Genomic DNA, 24,714 nt, shown 5'->3' with positions numbered 1-24,714 from the left:
TTATCCGGGGCCGGGTCACGGTGGCAGCAGGCTGAACGAGGAGCTCCAGGGCCCCTTCTCCCCGGCAACGTTTTCCAGTTCCTCCTGGGGGACCCCGAGGAGTACATATAATCTATGGCTATATAATCCCTCCAGCATGTTCTGGGTCTACCCCGTGATCTCTGACCAGCTGGACGTGCCCGAAAAACCTCCAAGGGAAGGCGCCCAGGAGGCATCCTGATCAGATGCCCGAACCACCTCAACTGGCTCCTTTCGATGCGAAGGAGCAGCGGCTCTACTCCGAGCTCCCTCTGGATGTCCGAGCTCCTCACCCTATCTCTAAGGCTGAGCTCAGCCACCCTACGGAGGAAACTCATTTTGGCCGCTTGTATTCGCGATCTCGTTCTTTCGGTCACTACCCAAAGCTCATGACCATAGGTGAGGGTTGGGACGTAGATGGACTGGTAAATTGAGAGCTTTGCCTACCGGCTCAGCTCCCTCTTCACCACAACGGTCCGGTTCAACACCCGCATCACCGCTGACGCCGCACCGATCCGCCTGTCCATCTCATGCTCCAGTTTCCCCTCACTCGTTAACAAGATCCCGAGATACTTGAACTCCTTCACTTGGGGCAGCAACTCGCTCCCAACCCGGAGGGAGCAATCCACCGTTTTCTGGCAGAGAACCATGGCCTCAGACTTGGAGGTGCTGACTCTCATCCCCACCGCTTCACACTCGGCTGCAAACTGCCCCAGTGCGTGCTGGAGGTCACGGTCTGATGAAGCCAACAAAACCACATCATCTACAAAAAGCAGAGATGCAATTCTGAGGTTCCCAAACCGGACACTCTCCTCACCTCGGCTGCGCCTTGAGATCCTGTCCATGAATATCACAAACAGAATCGGGCACAAGGGGCAACCTTGGCGGAGTCCAACACCCACTGAGAACGTGTTTGACTTTGTGCCGAGAATGCAAACACAGCTTTCACTTTGGTTGTACAAGGCCCAGATGGCTCGTACCAACGGCCCCGGTACCCCATACTCCCTCAGTACCCTCCACAGGATCCCCGAGGGACCTGGTCGAAAGCCTTTTCCAGGTCCACAAAACACATGTAGACTGGATGGGCAAACTCCCACAACCACATTGGTTCCACATTGCTCCTCCTGAATCTGAGGTTCGACAATCGGCCGGATACTCCTTTCCAGCACCCTGGAGTAAATGTTCCCGGGGAGGCTGAGCAGTGTGACACCCCTATAATCGGAGCACACCCTCCGGTCCCCCTTTTTAAAAATGTGAATCACCACCCCAGTCTTCCACTCCACAGGTACTGTACCTGACATCCCAGCGACACTGAAGAGGCGTGTCAGCCAAGACAGCCCAACAATGTCCAGAGCCTTCCGCATCTCAGGGCAAATCTTGTCCACCCCCGGCGCCTTGCCAGGCATATGGACGAGACTTCCCCCGAGTCTTCAGACTCTGCCTCTTCCCCTGAGGACGTATTGATCGGGTTCAAGAGTTCCTCAAAGTGCTCTTTCCACCGCCCGACAATATCCCCAGTCCGGGTCAGCAGTTCTCCTCCCCGGCTGAACACAGCCTGAGCCAAGCCCTGCTTCCCCTTTCTGAGTCGCCGAAACAGTTTGCCAGAACTTCCTTGAGGCCAACCGAAAGTCCTTCTCCATAGCCTCCCCGAACTCCTCCTACACCCAGGTGCTTCAGTGACCGCCGAAGCTGCAGCCCTTCTAGCCTGCCGGTATCTGCCTGCTGCATCAGGAGACCCCTGGGCCAGCCAACCCTGAAAGGCCTCCTTCTTCAGCTTGACGGCTTCCTTCACTGCTGGTGTCCCCCAACGGGTTCTTGGGTTGCCGCCACGACAGGCACAGACTACCTTCCGACCACAGCTCCTAGCAGCCGCCTCCGCAATGGAGGTTTTGAACATGACCTACTCGGATTCCATGTCCCCAACCTCCCCGGGATGCGCGAAAAATTCTTCCGGAGGTGGCAGTTGAAGACCTTGCGGATGGGGGCATCCACCAGGTGTTCCCAGTTCACCCTCACTACACGTTTGTGTTTACCAGGTCTGTCTGGCAGCCTCCCCCGCCATCTGATCCAACTCACCACCAGGTGGTGATCAGTTGACAGCTCTGCTCCTCTCTTCACCCGAGTGTCCAAGACATGATGATCTGATGACACGACCACAAAGTCGATCATTGATCTTTGACATAAGGTGGTCTGGTACCACGTACACTTATGAGCCACCCTATGCCCAAACATGCTGTTCGTTATGGCCAATCCATGACTAGCACAGAAGTCCAATAACAAAGCACCACTTGGATTCAGATCAGGCAAGCCGTTCCTCCCAATCACTCCCTTCCAGGTTTCTCCATCGTTGCCCACGTGAGCATTGAAGTCTCCCGGTAGAACTATAGAGTCCCTAGTTGCTTCCAGGACGCCACCCAGAGACTCCAAGAAGGCTGTATACTCTGAACTGGTGTTCGGTGCATAAGTACACACAACAGTCAGAGCTTTCTCCCTAGGAATTTGTAGTCGCATAGAAGCAACCCTCTTGTTTACTGGGGAGAACTCCAACACAGTGGCACTCAGCCGGGGGTTTGTGAGTATCCCCACACCCGCCCGGCACCTCTCATCCTGGGCAACTCTGGAAAGGAGAGAGTCCAGCCCCTCTCCCGGAGTTTGGTTCCAGAGCCAGTGCTGTGTGTAGAGGTGAGTCCAACTATATCTAGTTAGTACCGCTCCACCTCCCGCACCAACTCCGGCTCCTTCCCCGCCAGAGAGGTGACATTCCACGTCCCTAGAACTAGTCCACGATGCCAAGGATCAGCAGGCCCAGGCCCCCGCCTTTGCCTGCCGCCCAGCTGACATTCCACCTGACCCCAGTGCCTATGCCTGCAGGTGGTGGGTCCACAGGGTGGCGGCTCCATGGTATTTTTTCGGGCTGTGCCCAGCCGAGCCCCATGAGTCAAGGCCCGGCCACCAGACGCTCGCCGGCGAGTTCCCTGCCCAGGTCTGGCTCCAGGAGGGGGCCCCAGTCTCCCTATTCCGGGCGACGTACCATGTTGCCTTGATTGTCATTGCATTAGGGTCCTTTGAATCGCTCTTTGTCTGGTCCCTCCTCTGGGACCACTCTGCCTTGGGAGACCCTACCAGGGGTTAATGCCCGCGACAACACAGCTCCCAGGGTCACAGGGACACACAAATCCCACGACCGCGGTAAGGTGGCGATTCCTCAGGGGGATTATTATTATCATCATTAATATTATTATTATATTTGTTGATTTATTTATTTTATTCCGATTATGATAAAGAATGTCAAAGATATTTTCCAGGTGGGTTTTCGATACTGGTTCTTGTTAATAGTCAACACTTGGGAAGACAAGAAACCAACAATCTAAGTTTAGATCTTTGATGTTGATTATGGCTTCATGTGTACCCAGCCCAGGAACAGGAGTAATTATCACACAGTAGGCTGGAATAAGATATAAACTAACCACACACACGCGCGCGCACACACACTAACACACACACACACAGACACACACACACACACACACACACACACACAGACAATGGGCATTTTAATTGTAAATGTTATCTTAGCCAGGCACTGCTGTCTGGAGTGCCACCTATGCGATGGTAATGGCGGTCCCAGTGACATACCCTGTGGCAGAGCCCTATTGTTACTACACAGCAGGAGGCTGACCGACTATCACAATTTAGAAGTTAGTGATAACGTACCATTATCTACTGAGTGCTGTACAGCGGGGATTCCGGGCCACAATGGAAGGACTTTATATTGCATAGGTAGTGTAAAGTCACTTTGGTCCAATCATTGTTTTCCTTCAGTGAGAACTAAAGTAACTGACCAGTGAATAACTCCTGCCGTACTGACTTCCTAGCCCAGGCGTGTAAGCAAAACACAGGAAACAGCACAAGGAAGTAAATAAGCAATGTGCAGGGTTGCGTCCTCGGCCCCCTACTGTACTCCATGTACACACATGACTGTGTGGCCAGGTCCAGCTCCAACACCATCATCAAGTTTGCTGAGGACACCGTTGTCGTGGGCCTGATCACTGACTGCGATGAGAAGGCCTACCGCGAGGAGGTGGCTGACCTGTCACTCTGGTGCCAGGACAACAGCCTCCACCTGAACGTCAGCAAAACTAAGGAGCTGATTGTGGACTTTAGGCGAGGATTACAATCGAGGATGCACACGCCCTTGGTGATTAATGGGACTTCTGTCGACAGGGTGAGCAGCTTCAAGTACCTGGGAGTCCACATCACAGAGGATTTAACATGGACTTTACACACAGACACTCTGGTGAGAAAGGCGAGGCAGCGTCTTTACCATCTCAGGCAGCTGAGGAAATCAAATCAACTCCTTCTACTCTGGAGCAGTGGAGAGCATCCTGACAGGCAACATCACTGCCTGGTTTGGGAACTGTACTGCTCAGGACAGGCGGGCCCTGCAGAGGGTGGTGCGTTCAGCCCAACGTACCACTGGAACTACCCTCCCCTCCCTGCAGGACTTATACACCAGGAGGTGTAGTAGCAGAGCCCGTAGGATCATGAAGGATCCTCATCACCCCAACAACGGACTGTTCCAACTGCTGGGGTCAGGCAAGCGCCTCCGCAGTCACACAGCGAGGAAAGAGAGACTGAGACAGAGTTTTTTCCCGCAAGCCATTAGAACTGTCAATGCTGACCTCACCAGGGGTCCTCACTGAGCCACACACATAGGCTCCACTACCTTCTGTACTGTATGTCGCATACTGAACCGCATACTGTGTCACTGTTCTGGGTTGTTCGGTGATACCGTATTGCTGCGCTGTACTGTTTACTGTATACTGTGCTGTATTATCCCACAAACACTACCTCACTTTATTCACACTTTGATGCACATATCTGTATATACATAATTGCCTATCTCATATACATAAGTCTATCCCATATACGTAAGCCTATTCCCTTTATCTATTCCATTTTATTTTATTTTATTTTATTTTATTCTATATATTTTTATTTTATTCTGTAAGTATTCAACTTACTATATTACGTTTTAGGGATCAGTTAGTTGGTCTAGTAGAAAGAAATTTTCCTAGGACATATTTTGTGTAATCACCGGGTGCGTTGCATTACATTTCACTGCATATATGTATGAAAGTATGTATATGTATGTGACGAATAAACCTCTTGAATCTTGAAATCTTGAATCTTAATGATCAGGTTAACCATGCAGGGCACACACACACTTCATTATCAGCAGCATCATGGTCATAGACATTGAAAAGCATTCATACAGTATAATGTGAAGAAGTGGATTCTGCATTGACACTTATTCAAATATTTTGTTCAATATTGTGTGTGTGTGTGTGTTTGTGTGTGTGTGTGTGCGTGTGTGTGCGCGCGCGCGCGTGTGTGTCTGTTTATCTTAGTGATGTTATGCAACGTGCAGCTCCAGCCCATTATTCTGTTTAGGCTGAATGAACCCCGCAGTGCTCCGGGGGCAGAGAAGAAGAAGAAATGGAATCAAATCAGCGTAAATATGTTTGATCCGCTGCGTCGTGTGGGGGCCATTTGGCCAGCCATCATGCTTTCACACACACACACACACACACACAAACATGCACACACCCAGGCACAGACATCATCATGGACACACACTCGAGCATCGTACACGCATGAATGCACAGGCACACACACATGCACACACACACAGACACACACACACACACACACACACACACACACACACACACACACACACACACACAAGGACATAGACAGAAATATTCCACGTGCACACGAACACACCCTGTGTAAAACCGACTTGTTTAGGATTTTATCCCTCTAAGCAGATTGTCAACATGAATGTGTCAGAGGTGAATCACGTTTTAGCTTGACCTCCATCCTGCACTCATCCCCAGGAAGAGTACAGTGTGTGTGATTGTGTGTGTTTGTGCACATGCACACACGCACACACACACACACACACACACACACACACACACACACACACACACACACATCATTTGTGCGCTCTTGCGTGCCTCCTTGCCCATGTGTTCTGAAGATGTGAGTGGCTCGCAACTGTGATTAGACCGGTGGAGCCAAAGACCTCCCTTCTGCCTCCTTCCCCCCTCAGGACGGCGTTAGCTACGAGGTGCGGCGCTACGACGCGGCCAAATACGCTTTGGTTCCGTCCGAGGGCCGGACCTTCGACCAAGTGAGCGGGGAGCTCGTGAGGAAGCTGCTGATGTACATCGGTGGGAGCAACGAACAAGGTGGGCTGGTCAAGGAAACCCTGAAAAGCGGTCCCTCAGACCTACACCCTGATGGATGGAAGACTCCGGAGGACTCTCTGTGACGGGTCCAAAAACCGCTCCCTGTCTGTTTCCGTAGGCGAGGCCATGGGCACGGCGGCTCCCGTCACCATCACGGTGTACCCGCGGGACGACGGCGTGATGTCTCGTCGCCTGGTGGTCGGCATCCGGATCCCCACCCTCTACCAGCAGAGCACCCCCACGCCCACTGACAGCGCCATTAAGATCGAAGACCGGCCCGGCATGACCGTCTACGCACTGTGAGTGATCGATTTCATAGCTCACGGATCATCATCTAATGTTTTCAATGTCCTCAAGGTGTAGAGGGCACATAGCCTTTCCTTATGTTTCCAAAATGGCGTATCGAGTTAGGGCCGGGACCCAATGCAAGAAGGTCAAAGCCTGGCCCCCATCACAGTGTATCATAATGTTCTGCTTGCTATTCAGTCTGCAGCCTGCCTTCCTCCTGCCTTCGGTACGGATTGTTCCATTACGATAGCAGCCTCATTCACTAATTAACTTTCCTCACCAGCATTATGATCAGGTTCTCGTATAGGAGTCCTCGCACTGTATATAAGATTACGTTTTTTTACGGTACCATAACGTAATGTCAGTAGCGAGTGAAAGAAATGAAAGCACGCGGCCAAGTGTGAAGGTTGACTATTAGTCAAATAAATTATAAAAAAAATACATCATAGGCGCACTCTCCGGCCTTTTTGCTGCGCCAAGTCGTCTTCTTCGGGCTCTGGCCCAGTGGAACAATTGATGCTTGCTATCTCATCTTTCTTTAGAAATGGCCTATTTTCGGAAGTTTCGCTTTTTTCTTTCTCGGCTGCTTCTTTAAAATCCACGCTTCTGAAACCCGCTCTTGTGTTTGTGCTTCATCGTTTCTCACTTACATGCGGTCTTATCTCTTCTGTGTGGATTTTGCTATGCAGTAGTTAGTACGCATGTCCAAAATACTATCACCCAGAATTCCGCACGGGCACACTTTGCACATTTTTGAGCATTAAATCGCTAATTTATTATCAATTTATTATAAATTTAGAAATGTAAGGAGGTATGAGTCAAACTATATGCTTGTATTGTTTCTGTATTGTTATTTATTTGGTGAATGAATGACATTGGGTATGTGAGACATCGAGTAAATGACTTGGCTCATTGAGTACTATACTGAGTACTATAAATACTTACCGCCTACCATAAAAGGTTAGTGGCCACGTGTATACTGTAGACTCAGTGCTCAAGATTTTATGGTCAGTAGTGGAGAGATACAGAGGGGCCTGTGCGTGCAGGCCCTAAACTGTTGCAGGCCCCGATGCAGCTGCATTACCTGCATATACGGTAGTTACGCCACTGCCTGCGTGGTGGTGCTTATCCCATTAGTTAACATATAGTATGCAAGAGTGGTCCTACATCTTTGGCTCATGTTTTGGTTTTTCCTCGACCCTCTGTTCGCAGTCAGTTTGGAGGCTTCGCGGGGGAAAGTGAGTACAGAGCTGAGGCCCTGCGCCTGACGCGCACCCTCGGCGAGACCGCGCCCTATCAACGCAAACAGTACTTCTGCTGCAGCTACGACCCGCCAATCAAACCCTACGGACGCCGCAACGAGGTGTGGTTCCTGCAGGAGGAGCCGTAGGTTCCGCCCTTCACCTTCGCCTCTGAATCGGATCTCAAGTTGACTTCCTCCTTGCTCAACACCCCCCTCTCCTCCACACCCCTACACTCCTGACAGCCATTCTAGATCCAACTAAATTTGATGACCATAGAGGCAGTAGGATTCTCTACACCTTTAAATCTGGATGTCCAGATAGGGATCATCCGTCCATGTTGCCTTCACATTCTGTGATGTCCTTCGTCTCAGAGTTCGGTCATCAGGTGATGGCTCAATTCGGAATTCAACATCCCAACATCAATAATGTAACTTCGCCTTCCAGACACCTTAGAATAGATTTCATTCTGCTTCACCCCAATCTGACCCCTCATGTTGTAATTGATAGATTGACTGAGGTTTGTTAAGTGTGATCTTATAAAGGAAATGGATACCACATTCTGCATTTCTAAGCATTGGATCATCAAGGACACAATGTACTGTCCAAGCCTTTTGGGTGCAATGCAGAGAAGGGAGTCAAATCTAGTGTTCAGTCAAATGCAGTGGTCTGGTTGCTGGTGGTCATAACAGAGCTGTTGACCTTACAGAGGTGCGACAGAAAGCTCAGTTGTTGTAACTCAATATTTTGGTTCATAGAGCCGAAGTGTTCACTAGAGAGTAAGCCTTGGCTCAGCCCTGTGATACAAACCAGCCTGGCGGGCCTGATGTCAGTGGGTGAGGCAAGATGGAGAAATTAGAACTTGCTCTCCTCAAGGGTTGAAGCAATCTCACCATCTGTAGGATTTTAACATTGAATTCATGTATTTACCAATGTATTTAGACGTACAGAGATATGTGTAAATCTAACAAAATAAGATGTACTTTAATCAAAAATCCCCTTTTTGTGTATAACTGGAAAGAAATAATAAGACTTGAGACAATGTAGATTACATTTTTTTATTTGTGAACTAGTGAGTGGACAGGTGTTATGAGTGTATTTGTTAGCTAGCCTTCCAGTGTTATTAAAAAATAAATAAATAAACCTGCTCCTAAGCTTTGTTATGACATTATACGGCGTGACATGTAACGGAAAGATTTTGTCTGTCAATACTTTGAATGGTTGGAGTCTTCAAAATCGTCATGCCTATTTATTATGATTCTTGAAACGTGTTATGAAATACCTTCGACTGAATAGTGTGGGATTTTCTGTGAAAATATGGAATGTAGATATTGATTAGATTTGATAATGTTTCACATCATAATAAATATGCTGCTAGTCTTAAGCACTGAATTGGCTCAGAGCTGTTGTTTTTCCATTCATTTTAAACATTGGGTCCACAACGTCAAGAGAAATTTCCAGACGATAAAAAACTTAAAATAATATATCAATATAAGGAATTCAATTTACAAACTATTGATGTACTGAGATCGGATTTAATTAAGTAAACCTTAGTTCAAATTGCGCAGTGCACTTTCCACTACACCTAGTGCAAAGTCTCACAAACAAGTGCTAATCGAGGCACGCGGAGAGGGATGCAATTATACGGTCTGTTTAGTCGCCTCAGCCCAGTTCAATCTGGAATAAATGGGTTGTATTCACAAGTCTTGATTGCAGGCAACACACAGATGGGCTGTAATATAACTGAGTGGCCTTGTAACTCCATACTAGTGTAATTACACAGAGTGGAGAGTTCTGGTTTCATCCGGGCTTTGCATACATGAATACAATAAAAGCCAGGAGTAGGGCACACGGTCGGTTAGGTCACTGCCTGCAGCTTGGTTATGTGGCTCTGGAATATTGCACACAGACACAAACGTTTGTTTATCTATAGATATCTATATCGATATCTATATATACATAGAGAGAGAGAGTTCTTGTTGCATTCGTTTCAGAAATGGTAATACTATTTCTCCCAGTTATGCTAAATAGAATCACTATTAATGAAATAATGAATCTCTTTACAGAAACACAAATGGAAATAACAAATCGTATCCACCATCGACACAGAGGTCATCGGGGTGGGGGTTGTTATGATGGTGTTGGAAATTAAGACTGTTCTTTTCAGGGGTGTTTGGGTACACGGTACACGGAGGAGGCTGCTCCTACAAGGAAAAAAGAAAAGACAAAAACAAGACAAATGTTTTCCCCCTCAATACACACTCTACACAACATAACACAAAGAGGCACTGGTAAACGCTACGTTAAAGGACAACCTGTATGGTTCCTCACCATAGACATGCAGATGTTGTGCAGATTGCTTGGGTTGTAAAAAGCGCTGCCTGCTGCTTCTGCTGCTGCTGCTTTGGGGTTATCTGGACGGGTCAACATGGAGTAAAAGAGAATAAAAAGAGAAAGTAAGTACATTAGGGCTGGGAGATTATTTGATATGGTCGCTTATCAGCGCATCACGAAAACATATCATTACGTCATTACATGGTGAAACTCATTTCGTAGTCTGAATGAGAAGGTAATGAGGATGGCCAGTGGAGACTCAAACTCTTCATAGTTAATGCTTCTGACTCAGTTGTATGTATGTCAGGAGCACTTTTGCCTCTTGTCCACTGCACGAAAAAACCCGCTGACATCCGGCTTTTTATCTTTAGTGGGAAAGGTTACATCTGGCATTCAGTCCCGGGACAAATTACCCTGCATTAGTCACAGGTTTTTATCAGCTCCGGCTCCGATTGGCAGTAATGGAAACATGATTGATTACATCATTATTTTCCCGAAACGTTCAGCCCTAGTGACCAATATTGGGATTGAGTATGCAATGTTTTTTTAAGTTCCTTATCTTCCGTATTTTTCACTAAACACAAGCAATAAATCATTCTATAGTATGACCAACACAAAAATGGATACAGTCAACATATTAACTGCTCGTTCCTGTAGACCAGGCCTACCTGTTATGATGAAATGAGATCAATTGATGCATGATGCATTGATATAAATAAAATATCTTTATTAACTATTAACTTTCAATCACAGCAGACTATTGTTGCTTTAACTTCAAGCCTTGTAATTGTTACGCGCATACATCCAAATATAGGACGTATGCGCGTAAAGCTGCTCAGGGACAGCTTTATGCTCATTTAATTAAAACAGGTAAAAAACACAAACAGACACATTATTGTGGAAGAGGCTCCTTCCGGACTCACACCCAGAATGGGTGTTCTGGGCTCTGCCAGAAGCACAAGCCACGAACAGCGGCCCGGGCCGGAGCCTTTCCGCCCCCTCACCGGACGTGGACGCGTAAATAGACAGGATTATCTGTGTATCATCTTCATATCTCATCTTCGGATCACTTCATATCCGATTTAGAATCCAAAACCAGATGTTATTGACTTTTTTCCACAAATGCGGGTCCATGAAATGTTTTGAGTGTGTGGGAAAGCCGTGGGGAAAGCTTTGACCGTTCCGGGCTCAGATCCACTACAGCACCACCCCGAGCCAGTCTCCGAACTGGAGGACCATCTCCACTCCCCGCCGCCAAAGGACCAGGCCCGATGCAGGCATAGATACTCAATGCTGCTTCAACTGTCCCCACCCCCATCACACTGGAAACATGACACATCCCTTTTCCGGCGTGCTTGTGACATCGAATGTCACACACCAGGAAAAAAAAAGAAAAAAAAAAGAAAGGCACACTCATGGACTGGCAATTGGAAAGGCATCAATCACCATATCTTTAGCAGGCTTATCCGCGTTTAAAAAAAACCTGCGTATTGCCACTAATTTTGGATTGACTCTTTTAGCCGGAAAGGAGCTCACCACTCCGATGTCCTTAGAACTTTTCAGAAATTAAATTTGAAATTTTAGCTGATGAAAACACTTTCAATTAAATTCAATGTAAAGACCCTGGGGCGGTTTTGCGGACACAGATTAGGCCTAATCTGAGACTAAATCACATTTTTAATCTGGACTAACTGGCCTTTCTCACTCATGGTTTAAGTAGTCTCAGCCCTGCCTAGTCTTTGTTTAATTCCAGAAGGCAGATTGGGCTAATCTAGGTCTAAGTGGAGGTTTACATTAAACATGGCCAGAGGCAGGTTTTTTTTTTGGATTACTGGACATGGGCCTCCAGGTCGACCTTGACAATAGAGGAAATGGATTATCTGGATTAAGACGAGACAGAAGGAGCCGACTAGTCCTTCAGAAGAAGAAGAATCTTTAATTATCACACAACATTACAACACACACACACACACACACACACACACACACACACACACGCACGCACACGCGCACGCGCGCACACACGCACACGCTGGATGGTGGCTGGTGAAATGTGGCCTCTGCATTTGACCCATCCTAGCTTGTCCTTCCTCCGGGGGGGCAGCCAGGAGCAGTGGGCAGCATTCGTTGATACGCTCAGGGACCTGGTAACGAGTGTCCATCGCTGGTCAGACGATGATGTGTGCATGTTTTTTGGTGGGGGTCCTTACTGACGTGAGGTGGAGGACACCCCATGTGAGCACAGGGAGAACATGCAAACTCCACACAGAAAGGGTCCTATTTGGGAGATAACCCACCCGGAGCACGGTGCCAACAGCGCCCCAGGCGGGAATTGAACCCAGGACCTTCTTGTAGTCATTTCCCCCTGGGATTATTAAAGTATTTCAGATTTTGATTCCGATTCTTGCTGTGAGTGTGAGTGCAATGCACAGCGCCACCGTGCCACAAAGCGTGCATCATCATCATCATCATCAGGTCTCTTGCTCGGCGACGGGGGCGGCAACATGTGTAGAGCCAATCAGTTTCACCAATCTTCTCCATTTGGGTCGGTCCAGTGCTAGGGACTCGGCTTCAACAAGCGACAAACCATGCTCATGCCCCTAATCTAGGACTTTTTAGTCTTGATCTAAAAAGTCTAAACTTAAGCAATGTCTCAGAAAGGCATATATAATTTCTGGATTGATTAGTAGTAGATTATTAGTAGCAGGTAAGGAAACATCAGAAAATAAAATTTTATAAATAAAACTGCGATGACGTATCTTAGGGCAGCAAAGCTGAACATCTCACTTTAGGACAGGTCTTCTGAAACATATAGCTCACAAAAAACAGAGTTGTCTTTTTTCACAGTTTTTGCGTTAGTAGACCCATCAGAGACCAAAATGTATGTGCACAAGCACTAAAAAAGTTCGTTTTGCATAATAGGTCTCGTTAACATGGGATTATGCATCCCTGAACGATTACCAGCTATACAGTATATGGTTATAAGGTGAGTGGTGACATAAGGCTTTCCTGACTATTGTGGTAATGCATTCTTCAGCGTTGCCAGGCCCTGTGAGGCGAACTGGGGCAGACGCTTTGGATCATGCTACTGTACTTGCGGCAGGGAGCGCGGTATTAGTCATTTGAAGCACAAAAAGTGACAGTGCCAGGAATTCTCGAGACAAAGTAATAGTGGCACACCCTGGAGACGCACAGGGGCAAACATCTAACTCTTGCTCATCCCTAAATACAGCTCCGCCGAGCTGACATTTCGGCACAGCGTACCCGTTTCACCCCGTCTTCAGGAGGCGAACAGCTTCGCTGAAATACAGAGGTGGCACAGAAGGGGAGGGAGATGAAGAGGAAGCTGGCCAGGGTGAGGGTTTTTTTTGTAATTTTGATGTGGCGCGGTTGTGACGTGAGCACCCCCCTTTATTTTTTGTTTTTTACCACCGTGCTTCCATGTGATTCACTTTGAAGCGATCTGATTGGTTCTGACAGATGCAGCGACACAGATATAAAGATAGAAGAGAGAGAGAGAGAGCGAGAGAGAGAGAGAGAGAACACAGACCTTGGGCGGGCGGGCGGGGGAGCAGTCCAGTTCTGAGGGGCCCAGGGTACGTAGGAGGTGGGGCAATGTAGGAAGGAGCTGATGAGTATATTCCTGGAACACACAGGAAAGAGACAAGGTGGAGGTCAAGGGTCAGGTTTGTCCTGAGTATATCTCCACTTTTGAAGTGGAGACAGAAACAGAATACAGAAGAAAGAGAATATGCAATGCCCTCAACAACTTTCCAGTTTTGAGATTTTTTAAATGCGTGCTCTCACCTCTGACAAAAAGAGAAGAACATGAATGCTTGTTTCAAGTTTTTGTTGTTCACTCAGGTAAAAATGCAGGAAATCCTGGCACTGTAACACGAGTCGTTTCTCTATCCCAAACTTACATCCCATGCAACATTTTAAGAATCCTTAAAGTTTACAAAATCCATTAGAATACATACCTGCAGCGGCCACTATATAGTGGAAGCCCATGTTTGCTGCTGGGGGGAGTGGGCCACACTGGACCCTGATAAAACCTGTTCTGCTGTGGAGGGGGAGGAGCGTACGTGAAGTTCTGAGGAGCAGAAGGCGGGCCGTAGCCGTTCATCATTCCGGGAGCAGCCCAGCCATAGATGCCAGCACCATGTTGGGCAGGGTGAGCACGGGACACTGAAACACAGGTAGAGAGGTTCCTCACAACAGGCTATGTTGTTCTGTTGTTGTCTGCCCACACTATTTACAGTACAGGTACTCCACACTTAACAACCGAGTTCCGTTCCTAGGATCAGGTTGCATTTAGAATAGTGATGAAAGTCTGTAATTTACACTATGATGTCATTATTGACACTACAGGTAGGCTTTTTTTATTCATTGGTTAGTGATAACCTAGCGAGACCTTCTAAACGTTCTTTTAATTTTGCCAATAATAGCCAGTTTATAAACATGAAAACTTCTCATTGTTTCGATAGATTTCTGTCTGTCTGATGTAAACACAGATGTAAAGACAGACAGATAAACAGAAGAAAGGAAAGAACACGGCACCACCTACCACCAGGCTCAGCCGACGCTGTTCCTTTGGTGTAGTTGGCGGCGAAGGCTGGCTGCTCAATGCTGCAGCCCTTCATCAGATAGTTGGGGAACATGCAGGACCCCAGGGGCAGTCCTTGGTATTACTGGACACAAACACAAACTGCATATGAGAGAGAGAGAGAGAGAGAGAGAGAGAGATAAATGGAATAAAATTAAGACAAATTTAAATGTTGTGTACGTGAGTGTGTGAGTGATGGCTGTACCCTATATGGTGTGAGGTAAACACTGCCCTTCTTTTTCCTCTTCAATAGGTTGGTCTTGCAGTTCAATGACAGTTCCACGTTCTTATAATCCCTCCAAACACTGAGGAGGAGGAATAAGATAATAAGTGGAAGAGTGGAGAAAGACAAGGAAAAGGGTGCAAATGCATATTACAAGGGTCCCACTGAGCATTAAGATGACCCAGTATTGGGGGTAAAGACTCAAGAGGTTTATTCATTACATACATATACATACTTTCATACATGTATGCAGTGAAATGTATTTGCAACGCACCCAGAGATGAGAGGTGTAAGAGAGGTGTAATGAGAAGAAAAGTGAAACTGTGTTAATAGAGTTTGAACCAAAGAAAGTGTTCTACGGATAGTTATATTTTAGTGTAAAAGAGTATGGGCCCGGACCTTTGAGATATTATAATTGTCAATGTTTTGGGCATACAGCGATGTTTTGTAAGGAAGGAGGAGGGGGTCACAAGTATGGGTAATGTGAGGGTGCACAACCAAAGTGTTGTAATTGTGGGCGTGCTCAGCTCATAGTGTAGTTTGCGGAGGATGTGAAATGATGACACAGGAAGTAGTTGTGCAGCAGATGAAAGTGCAGAACAGGGCTTCATGTGGAGAAGAGCTTAAACATCGGGAGGAAAGAAACAAGGTGTGGCTAGACAGGGAACAGTTAAGTCACATTTATTGCAGGGGTGATAAACTTCACCCAACAGGGGAGTTTATGCAGTACTCTGGGGAAGGGATAAGGTGAGGAGAAGATACAGCTATGAGTCACAATATTAAAACCATCACTAATAACCACTAATATTTTCCAGCTCCCCCGCACGCCACCAAAACAGCTCTGAGCAATGTTAAGTCACTTCACCAGTTAATGGTTTTAATGTTGTGGCTGATCGGTGTATGCAGGTGCAGGATGGTAATAGTTTATCTTTATAACAGCTCGATTAAGATATCTTGAAGGCCAGGAACAAGTAAAGATCACACGATTTTCCGATTGTAGTGAAAATAGTGGGGGTGGAGGGAGGACAAACTGAAAGTAAGTACAGATCAATAGGAAGAAGTGGGCGGTAATGCGACGGAACGTGATGCAAGCTGCCTCAAAAACATAAAGACGATCAATAAGAAGCTGCGGTCATCGCACCGAGAAAATGATGTCAAATTTAAAATTTCGGTGTGTGTGTGTCAATTTGTGTTACGAAGGACCTGCATGACAAATTAAAACTCCCGGCTTCAGTAAACTGTTGCCAATCACCAATCATAACATTGAGTTGAATATTGAGAGGAAAGTTAATTGTCAGCCGTTATGACATTACCTTGCTTAGTTCCATTGGTCCCTAGTATAATTAACACTAAGGTTAAGTCTTCGTTAGGACTTAGTTAATTCACGTACCTAACAGTTAAGATAAACCGACAGCGACCATCGTTATGCTAGGCCAGCTCGCATCAAGCTAACGCAAATAAAACTATATCTACTTGCAATAAGAGCAAACAGGCGGCCAACTCTATCAGCTGGTGAAGATGTCGCCATGTTGCCCACGTACCTCTCCCCATTGTGGATTACAACGCCACCGTCTTGGGGGTGACTTCGGGTCAGGGCCATGATGTTCACGGCGTCGGGGTCCGCGTCTCACTCGTGTCGCGAACGTCAGAAGGTCGCGTCGCCGCGTCGTCACAAGACAACGTAAACGTGCGATTTCGTTGGTTTCTACAACAACAAATTGTTTGTGTTTGTGTGTGTGTGTGTGTGTGTGTGTGTGTGTGTGTGTGTTATTTTTAATAACAACACTTTTTACTTTTGTCAAACATTTAATACATTTTGACAATTATATAGTTGTTATTACAGATAATTAATATTTAAAGTTGACAAGAATGATGGCCACTTCTTATCATTATAATTATTATTATTATAATTAGTATTATTATAAGAGAAGAATGTTAGGTGACCGAGGTTTGGGACATCGGTTATTATACAATAATTAGGAAGAAGCGTTGCCGTGGGGACCACGGAAGTAGGAGGGACGCGTCTAGCCTACTACGCCTTTAAATTATGCGGTGATTTAATTTACTGCTCCCCCTAAGGAGAAGATGTGTCACGCTGCATGGCGGGGGAGGGGAGAACACCAACCAGCACCTTGTTTAATATGAGAAATGTGCCCTTTTAATGAATTTGGAGACAGTCCGCCCTAGATTCGGTTCACCTTAATGTCGGCCCGTGGCGCGCGAAAGTCTGCAACCAATTAACGCTAATCACCTCGGGCCACGTGACAAAAAAACCCCCAAAACAAAACCAAAAAAAAAACAAAAAAAAACAAAACAAGAAGACGTCAAGAGAGGAATCCATTCCTACGGACCCTTAAGGAAATGAACGCGTGCTCCGCAAGGCGTTCGTTGCTCTTCGCACTGAGCGTCGCCCTGGCGGCGCGGTGCGGTTTGTCCCGCCCGCACGACGACGACGACCACACCCGGCGGGCGCGCGACGCCCTGCCGCGCGTCGCCTGCTTCGCCCGCAAGGTCCGCGCCGTGTTTGGACCGCGCGCCCAGGGGAACCTGCACGTCCAAGGTAAACCCCCCCCCCCCCGCCCCCCCGCCGGCGATCACTCCGGTGGAAACGTCCGCACGATAAACACACCCTCGCCCCTTCCCCAGCAGACAGTTCGGGGGCCAAAATCCCGGTGCCCCGGCACGAGGGCCCCTGTGGCGTCAGGAAGGGCAGGGAGAGGAAGAGCGGCGCCCTCTCCTTCTACAGTAGATATGACAGCTGCTACGGCCGCGTGGAGGTAATCCCAGCGGTGGATGGAGCGTTTCCCACGCGGTGCTCCGATGATCACGTCGCTCTAAATCCCTAAACCCCCCGCCCCCCCCCCCCCCCCCCTCTCTGACCGTTGGCTCCCCAGGGCAGCTCGCTGGTCCTACCCCTGCTGGTCCAGGTGGCTGGAGGGGAGGAGTGGTTCAAGGTGAACATCAGCTGCCCCCTGATAAAGACTCGGCCCCTCGATAAGGGAGCTCGACCCGCACCAACGAGTGAGTGGAGACCGTGTGGTGTGGATGTTTTTTTGATGAACTCGTATCAAACCGAAATATGATGTGCAGAGGAAATGTATGAGGTCACTCTTCCACCATAAGAATGCGATTCTGACATTTTGTAATAAATGTAGGTAAGGGTTTCGATGTCAGCCCTTAACAAATGTAAACAGCAAAATAAAGTGGAGCTGATCATGTTGGAAGCCCACCCAGCCTCCATTGCTGGAAGGGAGATTGCTCCTTCTGTGGCCCTGTGGATTCTTGATGGATGGATGGATGGATGAATACTTATTCATCCCCGGAGGGAAATTTCAGTGTCACAGCCGCTCACATCAAAAATCGGCAACAAATGATAAAGTGATGGAAAATTTAAATAAGAGACAGAAGAAAAGGGTGATATGCAATAAACATAAGAAATCATCTGGAAAAGTTATGCTGTTAATTTCCATGTGTGTTATGGGTTGGTGAAGCGCATTGGCTGTACTGTGAGGAAAGGGGGCTATGTAAATGCATTTTATTTATTTTTATGAAGGCTTATTCTCAACAAAATTCTATAACCTCCCATTATGTTTGTTTTCTCAGTTCTTTCTGAAGAATGCAATGTCGAAAGTGCCCTGAGAGTGCATTGTGGCCCCCAAAGTGTCTCCAGTGACGCTTGCCAGAGGCTGGGATGCTGCTATGACCCCCACGACTCCATCTGCTTCTACAGGCTCAACGGTGAGAAGGACGTTGTGTTTTCGGGGCAGATAGTCAACGCATTTCATGCAATTGATCTGACTCTACTTGAATAGCTGCAGTTAAAAAAAAAACCACACATGAGTTTGTCATTTCTTATTGGGTTTCTTTTAAAGTGCGTTTGTCTTTTTCGTCCTCCAGCCTGCTCCCTGGATGGACACTTTGTTTTCTCCGTGAAGACGACGGACATGGATCCCCCTCTGGACCCCTGGCGCCTCGTGGTCAAGGACCAGCCGCACTGCGACCCCGTCATCACCACCGCAGATGCCGCCGTCTTCAAGATCGGCGTTACAGACTGCGGTGCGACTATGAAGGTGACGCAGCCCTATGGATGTTCCTTTTTTTTTATCCATCGAAACTTGAGGAATAACTGCTGAACTACATGTAGGTGTGAGACGGATCTTCCGTGTCTTGCTTTTAGATTGATGGGGATGTGATGACCTATGAGGTGGAGGTGGAGACACTGCAGGCCAAGACTGTGACCGAGCACTCTCCTTTCAGGTACCACCTTGTATACAAATTTAATTATTTCAATCTCGCCAAATCATATTATAAATCCAGAAACTGGAAATGAGAGTTGGATTCCACTCACACCCTGTGTTGGCTTTATTACTGCTGATTACAAAATATCCAATTTACAGATTATACTCAACTGGCAACTATGTATACAGTACCTGTCTATCTGCATCTTGGGCTTCTAGCTGGGTTTTCTCAGTCTCCAGGTCCAGTGTGATTACAAGACGTCAGAGATTCAGCGTGCAAAAGACATGCGGTCCTTGCATGTGGTGACCACCCCCCCGGCTGTGATTGCACTTGGTACCATCAGGGTGCAGATGAGAATAGCCACAGGTATTGAATTGCAAAATGTGTCCCAATTTGATGGCTTTGCCAAGAAACCGTTTCACCGCTGCACAAGCGGACTGACTTTAAGGAAGAGACGCGATAGAAAATGTGCATGACGCCAAAGGGTTCTGTGTAATTTGGTTCCCTTGACATACTTGTCTTTGATATTTCTCTAAATATCAGTATTTGTTAATTCTATACTTGCATAACAGTACCCACCCAAGTGATCCCTCAACTGTTAACGATGAGTTTAGGATGATTGTTAAATAAAAACATTTTCCTGTCTATATTCCTGTCTTTCCTGTCTGTGTTTGTCTACACCTTTCCTAACTTTTTTTTCCTCAAAGCAGATTAAAAGCATTTCAACATCCATGAGAAGAATCCTCCATTTCCCCTGCAGATGCATCGTTCACATCCTTCATTCCAGAGGAGCAGCTTCCGATGACCTTCCCCTTGCGTGAAGCCGTGTACGTGGAGGTTTCCATTGCACAGCCGTCCCTGGACTCCACCCTCTCCCTTCACGTGCGGGATTGCTTCGCCTACCCTGCCTCCAGAAACTCAGTGTGGACGCTGCTCTATGACGGGTGAGCACCGAAGGGTCACGGGGGTCAGTCCAACCCAATTTGGAAAATGTCTATAGTTCTGCACGAATCTCGGCGTGATAAATCTGTCTATTTAAAAGGCAGGTCGTGTTGTGACTCATTTCTCCTCTTGCAGCCTCACACTTCTCAGTATAAAAGTCACTGAAAAGTATTTTTAAACGCCATATTAACTAAATTGTTTGTCACCCCCCCCCCCGCTGTATTCCCTGGAAGGTGCCCCAACCCTCTGGATAACATGCGCAGTTCAGTCCCCGTGGACAACTATGGGCAGACCAACTCCCATTCCCAGGTCAGGAGGTTTGATGTCAAGACCTTCGCCTTCCTGGACCCTCATACCAGCCAGCCAAGTGCTGAAGCGGTACGTTAGGATCAAATCGCTCCTGCAGCGGTAGAAATGTGAATTTAAGTCATGTCTACCATGTAAAATGCAACCCAGTACATTCTCCCTAAGTTCTTCACCTTTCCTGTAGATGTACTTCTACTGTTGGGTAGAAATCTGCACCGAGGACATTGAGTGTTCACAGCCTTGTGCCCTCATCTGTGAGTCTGTCGTTGCCCTCAAGTTGAGACTTTACACCCAACACCTGTCTTTAAACTCTCTGCTCAGCCATCGTAGTTGTGGTTTCTAAATAGACTGTTGCGTCTCTCTCTTCCCTCTCACTCCAACAGCATCTGATGGCAAAAGGCCGAAGCGGGAGGCCTTGTCGGGGGCTAGAGAAGTCCAACAAGCCTCTCTGGGACCTCTACTGTTGAACCAAAACATAACCGAGCAGGAGCTGACTCCATGTGCTAAACAGAAAACAAGTGAGTCCCATCAGTTTTCTTTTTTTTTTTTTTATATATAACTGCATGAACACGATGTGCCAGATGAGTTGAGCAACGTAAAGATTGTTGTGCTGCTAAAGTCCCCCCCCCTGTGTTTCCTCAGTGCTGCAGGTGATGTTCTATGCTCTGGGTGCTGTTTGCACTGCGCTGCTGCTGCTCTGTCTCATTAGTGTCCGCTCATGCATGAAGATGCGTCATCTCAAAGAAGAGCAAGACTGTGACACACCAGAAACTGAACCCGAAGAAGCCAAATCGGCGTGACAGCTTAATGTCTAAAAGTGTTATTTATGCATTAAAACTGAACTTCCAAGTTGTTTTACACAGACAATAGAATCTGTATTGAGTTTAGCCAAGAATACTAGTCATAAACTACAATTCACACAAATAGAACTGAAGTAAAAATCATTTGAGTCTGTTTATTGGATTAATATTTGTGCAAAAGAACAGCATAGGAGGCAAATGATACAAAATAAAAAAAATCCCCAGGTCGCTGTTGACTCAGTAAGGTCGGAACTTCCTCTGCGCTCTCAGCAAAGCTATTTTCTGTTTGTCCTCCTCAAACCTTTTTCGTAGGTCAGCAATGTCTGAAAGAAAATGTTTACAAGTTGAACATGGGGCCTAAATCTGCATGAAGATGAGATGCAAGTCCAAAAAAATGATCAACACAAAACCAATTTTAAAAAATCAATAAAAATCAATACGTTTCATTCTTGTGTCCAGTACAAAGAGAGGCAGGCTCGCTGTGTTTTACGAATTACGTAACTAGCCAAGCTCCTGTGAAATTCAGGGAATACACCTTCCAGTATCTCAAAAGCTGAGTTAGGCAATACAAATTGCATCTTTATGACAAGTAAAAACAGGATCTATGTTTTAAATGCAACTACGTTTGGAACTTTTGAAGCATTTATCCATCCGCTTGCCGCCCTGATTAGCAGCTGAGCACCGCCTGTAAAACCCAATGTGTTGATGCTGTAGGGTTGCCATGCCACTTCAGTCAGTGCCAAGTTTGGACAGAGAAGAGGAAGCATCCAACACTGTATCTGGCAACACCCAGAAACGCCCAACTCACTTTACTTCACAGGAAAAAGACACAAAACGTCCCAATCTTCTGAGTCAGGAGCAAGGTTCTTTGACTCCTTCTGCAGACTTGTATTGAGCTAACACAGCACAAAGCCTGTAACTATCTCTGTACTGGACATACAGGTATAAAATCGGAATTGACTCAGACTTACTGTCTGAATCAGAAAATTTAAATAAAAAAAAAAATAAACACTTTTGTTCATTTAATGATGGAGCTTAATCGGCTCAATATCTGTAAAATAAAGAAATGTGGTTTAAATATGTGTTTATATTTTAATGAATTTTTTAATCTCAGAGCAGGATAAACTTCAAATAATCCTGCATCTTATGTTTGCAAACGGCCATTTGCAGCCGTTTAAATTTTAGGGGTGAAATATTGCTTTGATGCTTCTAAAGCCAGTTAATCAAACAGCTCTTTAGTTTGCTTTCCATTTCCCTTCATGGATTTACAATAAACCTGAGGTTCTTTTGAAACTATTTGACGAGATATCTTGTTAAAGGCACGCTTTTCCCCACCGCATTAACCTGCGGCGCTTTTAATTACACGTATCCAATCGAACTCACGTTCTTTCTGTGTGTTTCTGTGCTGCCACGTGTAGAAGTTCATCAGCTCCTTTCTCTTCTTCTTCCTGATCTCCTTCTGCAGAGCCTTCTGGTTGGCTGCCTCCGTACGGGGGCAGACCTTGATGTTCTTGCTTCCTCTCGTGACCTTCACCCAGCCCTCCTCATCCTCCTGCTGCTGTTCGGCTTCCTCCTTCTGTCGCTGCGCATCCTGAGGCAAAAAGAGGACCAAATCAAAAACCGCAATCACGGAAAGAAAGACGTTCATACGGTCGGTCCAGTGACTGAATCCTTACCTCGGCTTTCCTCTCATCATATTTTTGCATGAAGGAGTCAACAGTTTCTTGGAGTTTTTCTGTCTTGATGAAGGAGTTCCTGTACTGCTGGATCCATTCTGTGAACGAATTAACAAATTAAAAAAATATATATTTTTAATCAGAATGGCTGGCATTGAAACCTGCATAAAGGGTCAGGGTTGTAAGTACGCTTACAGGTGGAGAAGGTTAGGTCATGGAAACTTCTGCATCAGTTAGGAGAGAGAGAGAGAGAGCGAAAAAACTACAATTCCCCCCATAATCTTTCCTCAAATAAATGTATTGACCAGATTGATGAATTGATGACCACTACTTTCTGATCTGCACTTTTTTTTTTTTTTTTTTCCTCACTTTATCACTTACTCTGTAAACCCGTGGCCACGGGACGTTGCTCTGTGCTAACCACCAACGGCTCGCTTTGGGGGTGAGACTTAGCGGCTGTAATACTGGAGGGTTTTTTAAACACTATGTAGGCCACCTTGAAGCCCTGGAATAGAAGAACCAACAGAAACAAAACAGCAATGAATATTTAGCAAGTGAAATAATTGTGAGGGAAATACACTTGAGACCGCAATCAGACGCCTACAGCAAAAAAAAAAAAAATCACTCGGACCTGTTTTTCCGCTGGTTTGAAGAACTTGGGCAGGTTGGATTCTGACTCGGGGGTGGAACCCGGCCTGTCCTTCAGTTCCACAGACTCAATGTTGCCAAACTTTGAAAATAACTCCGTCACAGTGGCCTAAAAACAGAGAAATGTGACCTTGGGTGAGACTACGTCCAACCACATGCTCCCTTTATTCAATACCACAATGATTGATTACGCATTAACAATTAAAAGCCATTCAATTGGTCAAATAAAACCTGATTAATAAATTCAACAATATTGATTCTCAATGTAACTATCAAAATTGATTGATATAAGTAAAGCCCCCCCCACACACACACAAACAAACAAAATACATCAACACTACAGTACCTGTGAGCAGTACGGGGGGATGTTGAGGACAAACAAAGTTCTGTCCAGTGGTCGGTGTAGTTTGGTCTCTATCCGCACTCTGTGTTCTTTCACGAACAGTTTGTGTTGTGCAACACTGTCCGGGCTGAACTGTAAAGACAACACTGCGCCATGACGGAAAACACGGGTTAAAGGAGGATTTCATGGCAACACCATTCCAGTTTCACTCCCATGAGGACCGACATGGGGACCCCACTGCGATCAGCGACCGCGTGTAACGTGTCAAACGTAATGTTTGAGTTGACTTTGTTTTTCTTTTTTCTCCTGGTTTACTGACTTACCTGCAAATCCTCCAGGAATAATGCAAGCGTCGCCAGTAGCGTGTTTCTTCTTGGACCGCGCCATCTTCTTTTTTTTTTTTCTTTTTTTTTTTTTAGCCGGAAGTGATGTTATCCGCAAAGTACCCTGGGAGTTGTGGTTCGAATACGACTGTAAAACGAACCATGCATTGAATGATTTCAAAGCTTTACTTTGAAATCATTGTTATCATCAGGATTTAACAGCGTATTTATATCTTATGTGCTGCTCAGTTATTAGCGTAATGATGCCGTTAATTGATGTCCGGCTTTTATTTAAAAAAAAAATACAAAAGAGAGTTGTAGTCCAAATAATGCCGGTATCATTGGCAATCAAACTATAAAATGACTACTGTACTGGCACCAAGTAAACCTACCCTGAACTGCTAAATGAAACAAAGTTATCCCGAGTTAATCTTTGAATCATGCCATGAAAATTATGCAAAACAGCG

At 46.3% G+C, this 24,714-nt stretch overlaps 3 protein-coding genes across 3 annotated transcripts in view; 2 read left to right on the top strand and 1 right to left on the bottom strand.

Annotated features, from left to right (window-relative positions):
- LOC307237231 (heme-binding protein 1-like) overlaps nt 1-7,956 on the top strand; it is a gene marked incomplete at both ends in the record, with an annotated part of 10,484 nt that extends 2,528 nt beyond the window's left edge. The window contains 3 exons of the mRNA XM_080009919.1: nt 6,140-6,278; nt 6,397-6,577; nt 7,779-7,956. Coding sequence (XP_079866045.1) covers nt 6,140-6,278; nt 6,397-6,577; nt 7,779-7,956 — 498 coding nt within the window. The remainder of the gene's footprint in view (nt 1-6,139; nt 6,279-6,396; nt 6,578-7,778) is intronic.
- Nucleotides 7,957-17,331: 9,375 nt separating this feature from the next.
- LOC307236989 (zona pellucida sperm-binding protein 4-like) lies at nt 17,332-21,257 on the top strand (the record flags this gene model as incomplete). The annotated part of the gene is made up of 12 exons (XM_080009589.1): nt 17,332-17,530; nt 17,617-17,747; nt 17,865-17,991; nt 18,574-18,708; nt 18,868-19,040; nt 19,148-19,227; nt 19,442-19,575; nt 19,970-20,153; nt 20,385-20,529; nt 20,642-20,711; nt 20,841-20,975; nt 21,100-21,257. The coding sequence occupies 12 exons, from the start codon at nt 17,332-17,334 to the stop codon at nt 21,255-21,257; spliced, it is 1,671 nt and encodes a 556-aa protein (XP_079865715.1).
- A 135-nt stretch (nt 21,258-21,392) lies between these two features.
- Nucleotides 21,393-24,336, bottom strand: rrp7a (ribosomal RNA processing 7 homolog A). The gene is made up of 7 exons (XM_080009914.1): nt 24,248-24,336; nt 23,928-24,070; nt 23,565-23,690; nt 23,315-23,438; nt 22,934-23,031; nt 22,641-22,848; nt 21,393-21,580 (listed from the first exon to the last, which is right to left on the bottom strand). The coding sequence occupies exons 1-7, from the start codon at nt 24,309-24,311 to the stop codon at nt 21,495-21,497; spliced, it is 849 nt and encodes a 282-aa protein (XP_079866040.1). The 5' UTR covers nt 24,312-24,336; the 3' UTR covers nt 21,393-21,494.
- Nucleotides 24,337-24,714: the final 378 nt, after the last annotated feature.

The sequence above is a fragment of the Zeus faber genome (genome assembly GCF_960531495.2).
Source record: "Zeus faber genome assembly, chromosome: 11".
NCBI classification, from domain to species: domain Eukaryota; kingdom Metazoa; phylum Chordata; class Actinopteri; order Zeiformes; family Zeidae; genus Zeus; species Zeus faber.
The sequence above is the reverse complement of the archived record's forward strand: the minus strand, read 5'-3'. Positions and strand labels throughout refer to the sequence as shown.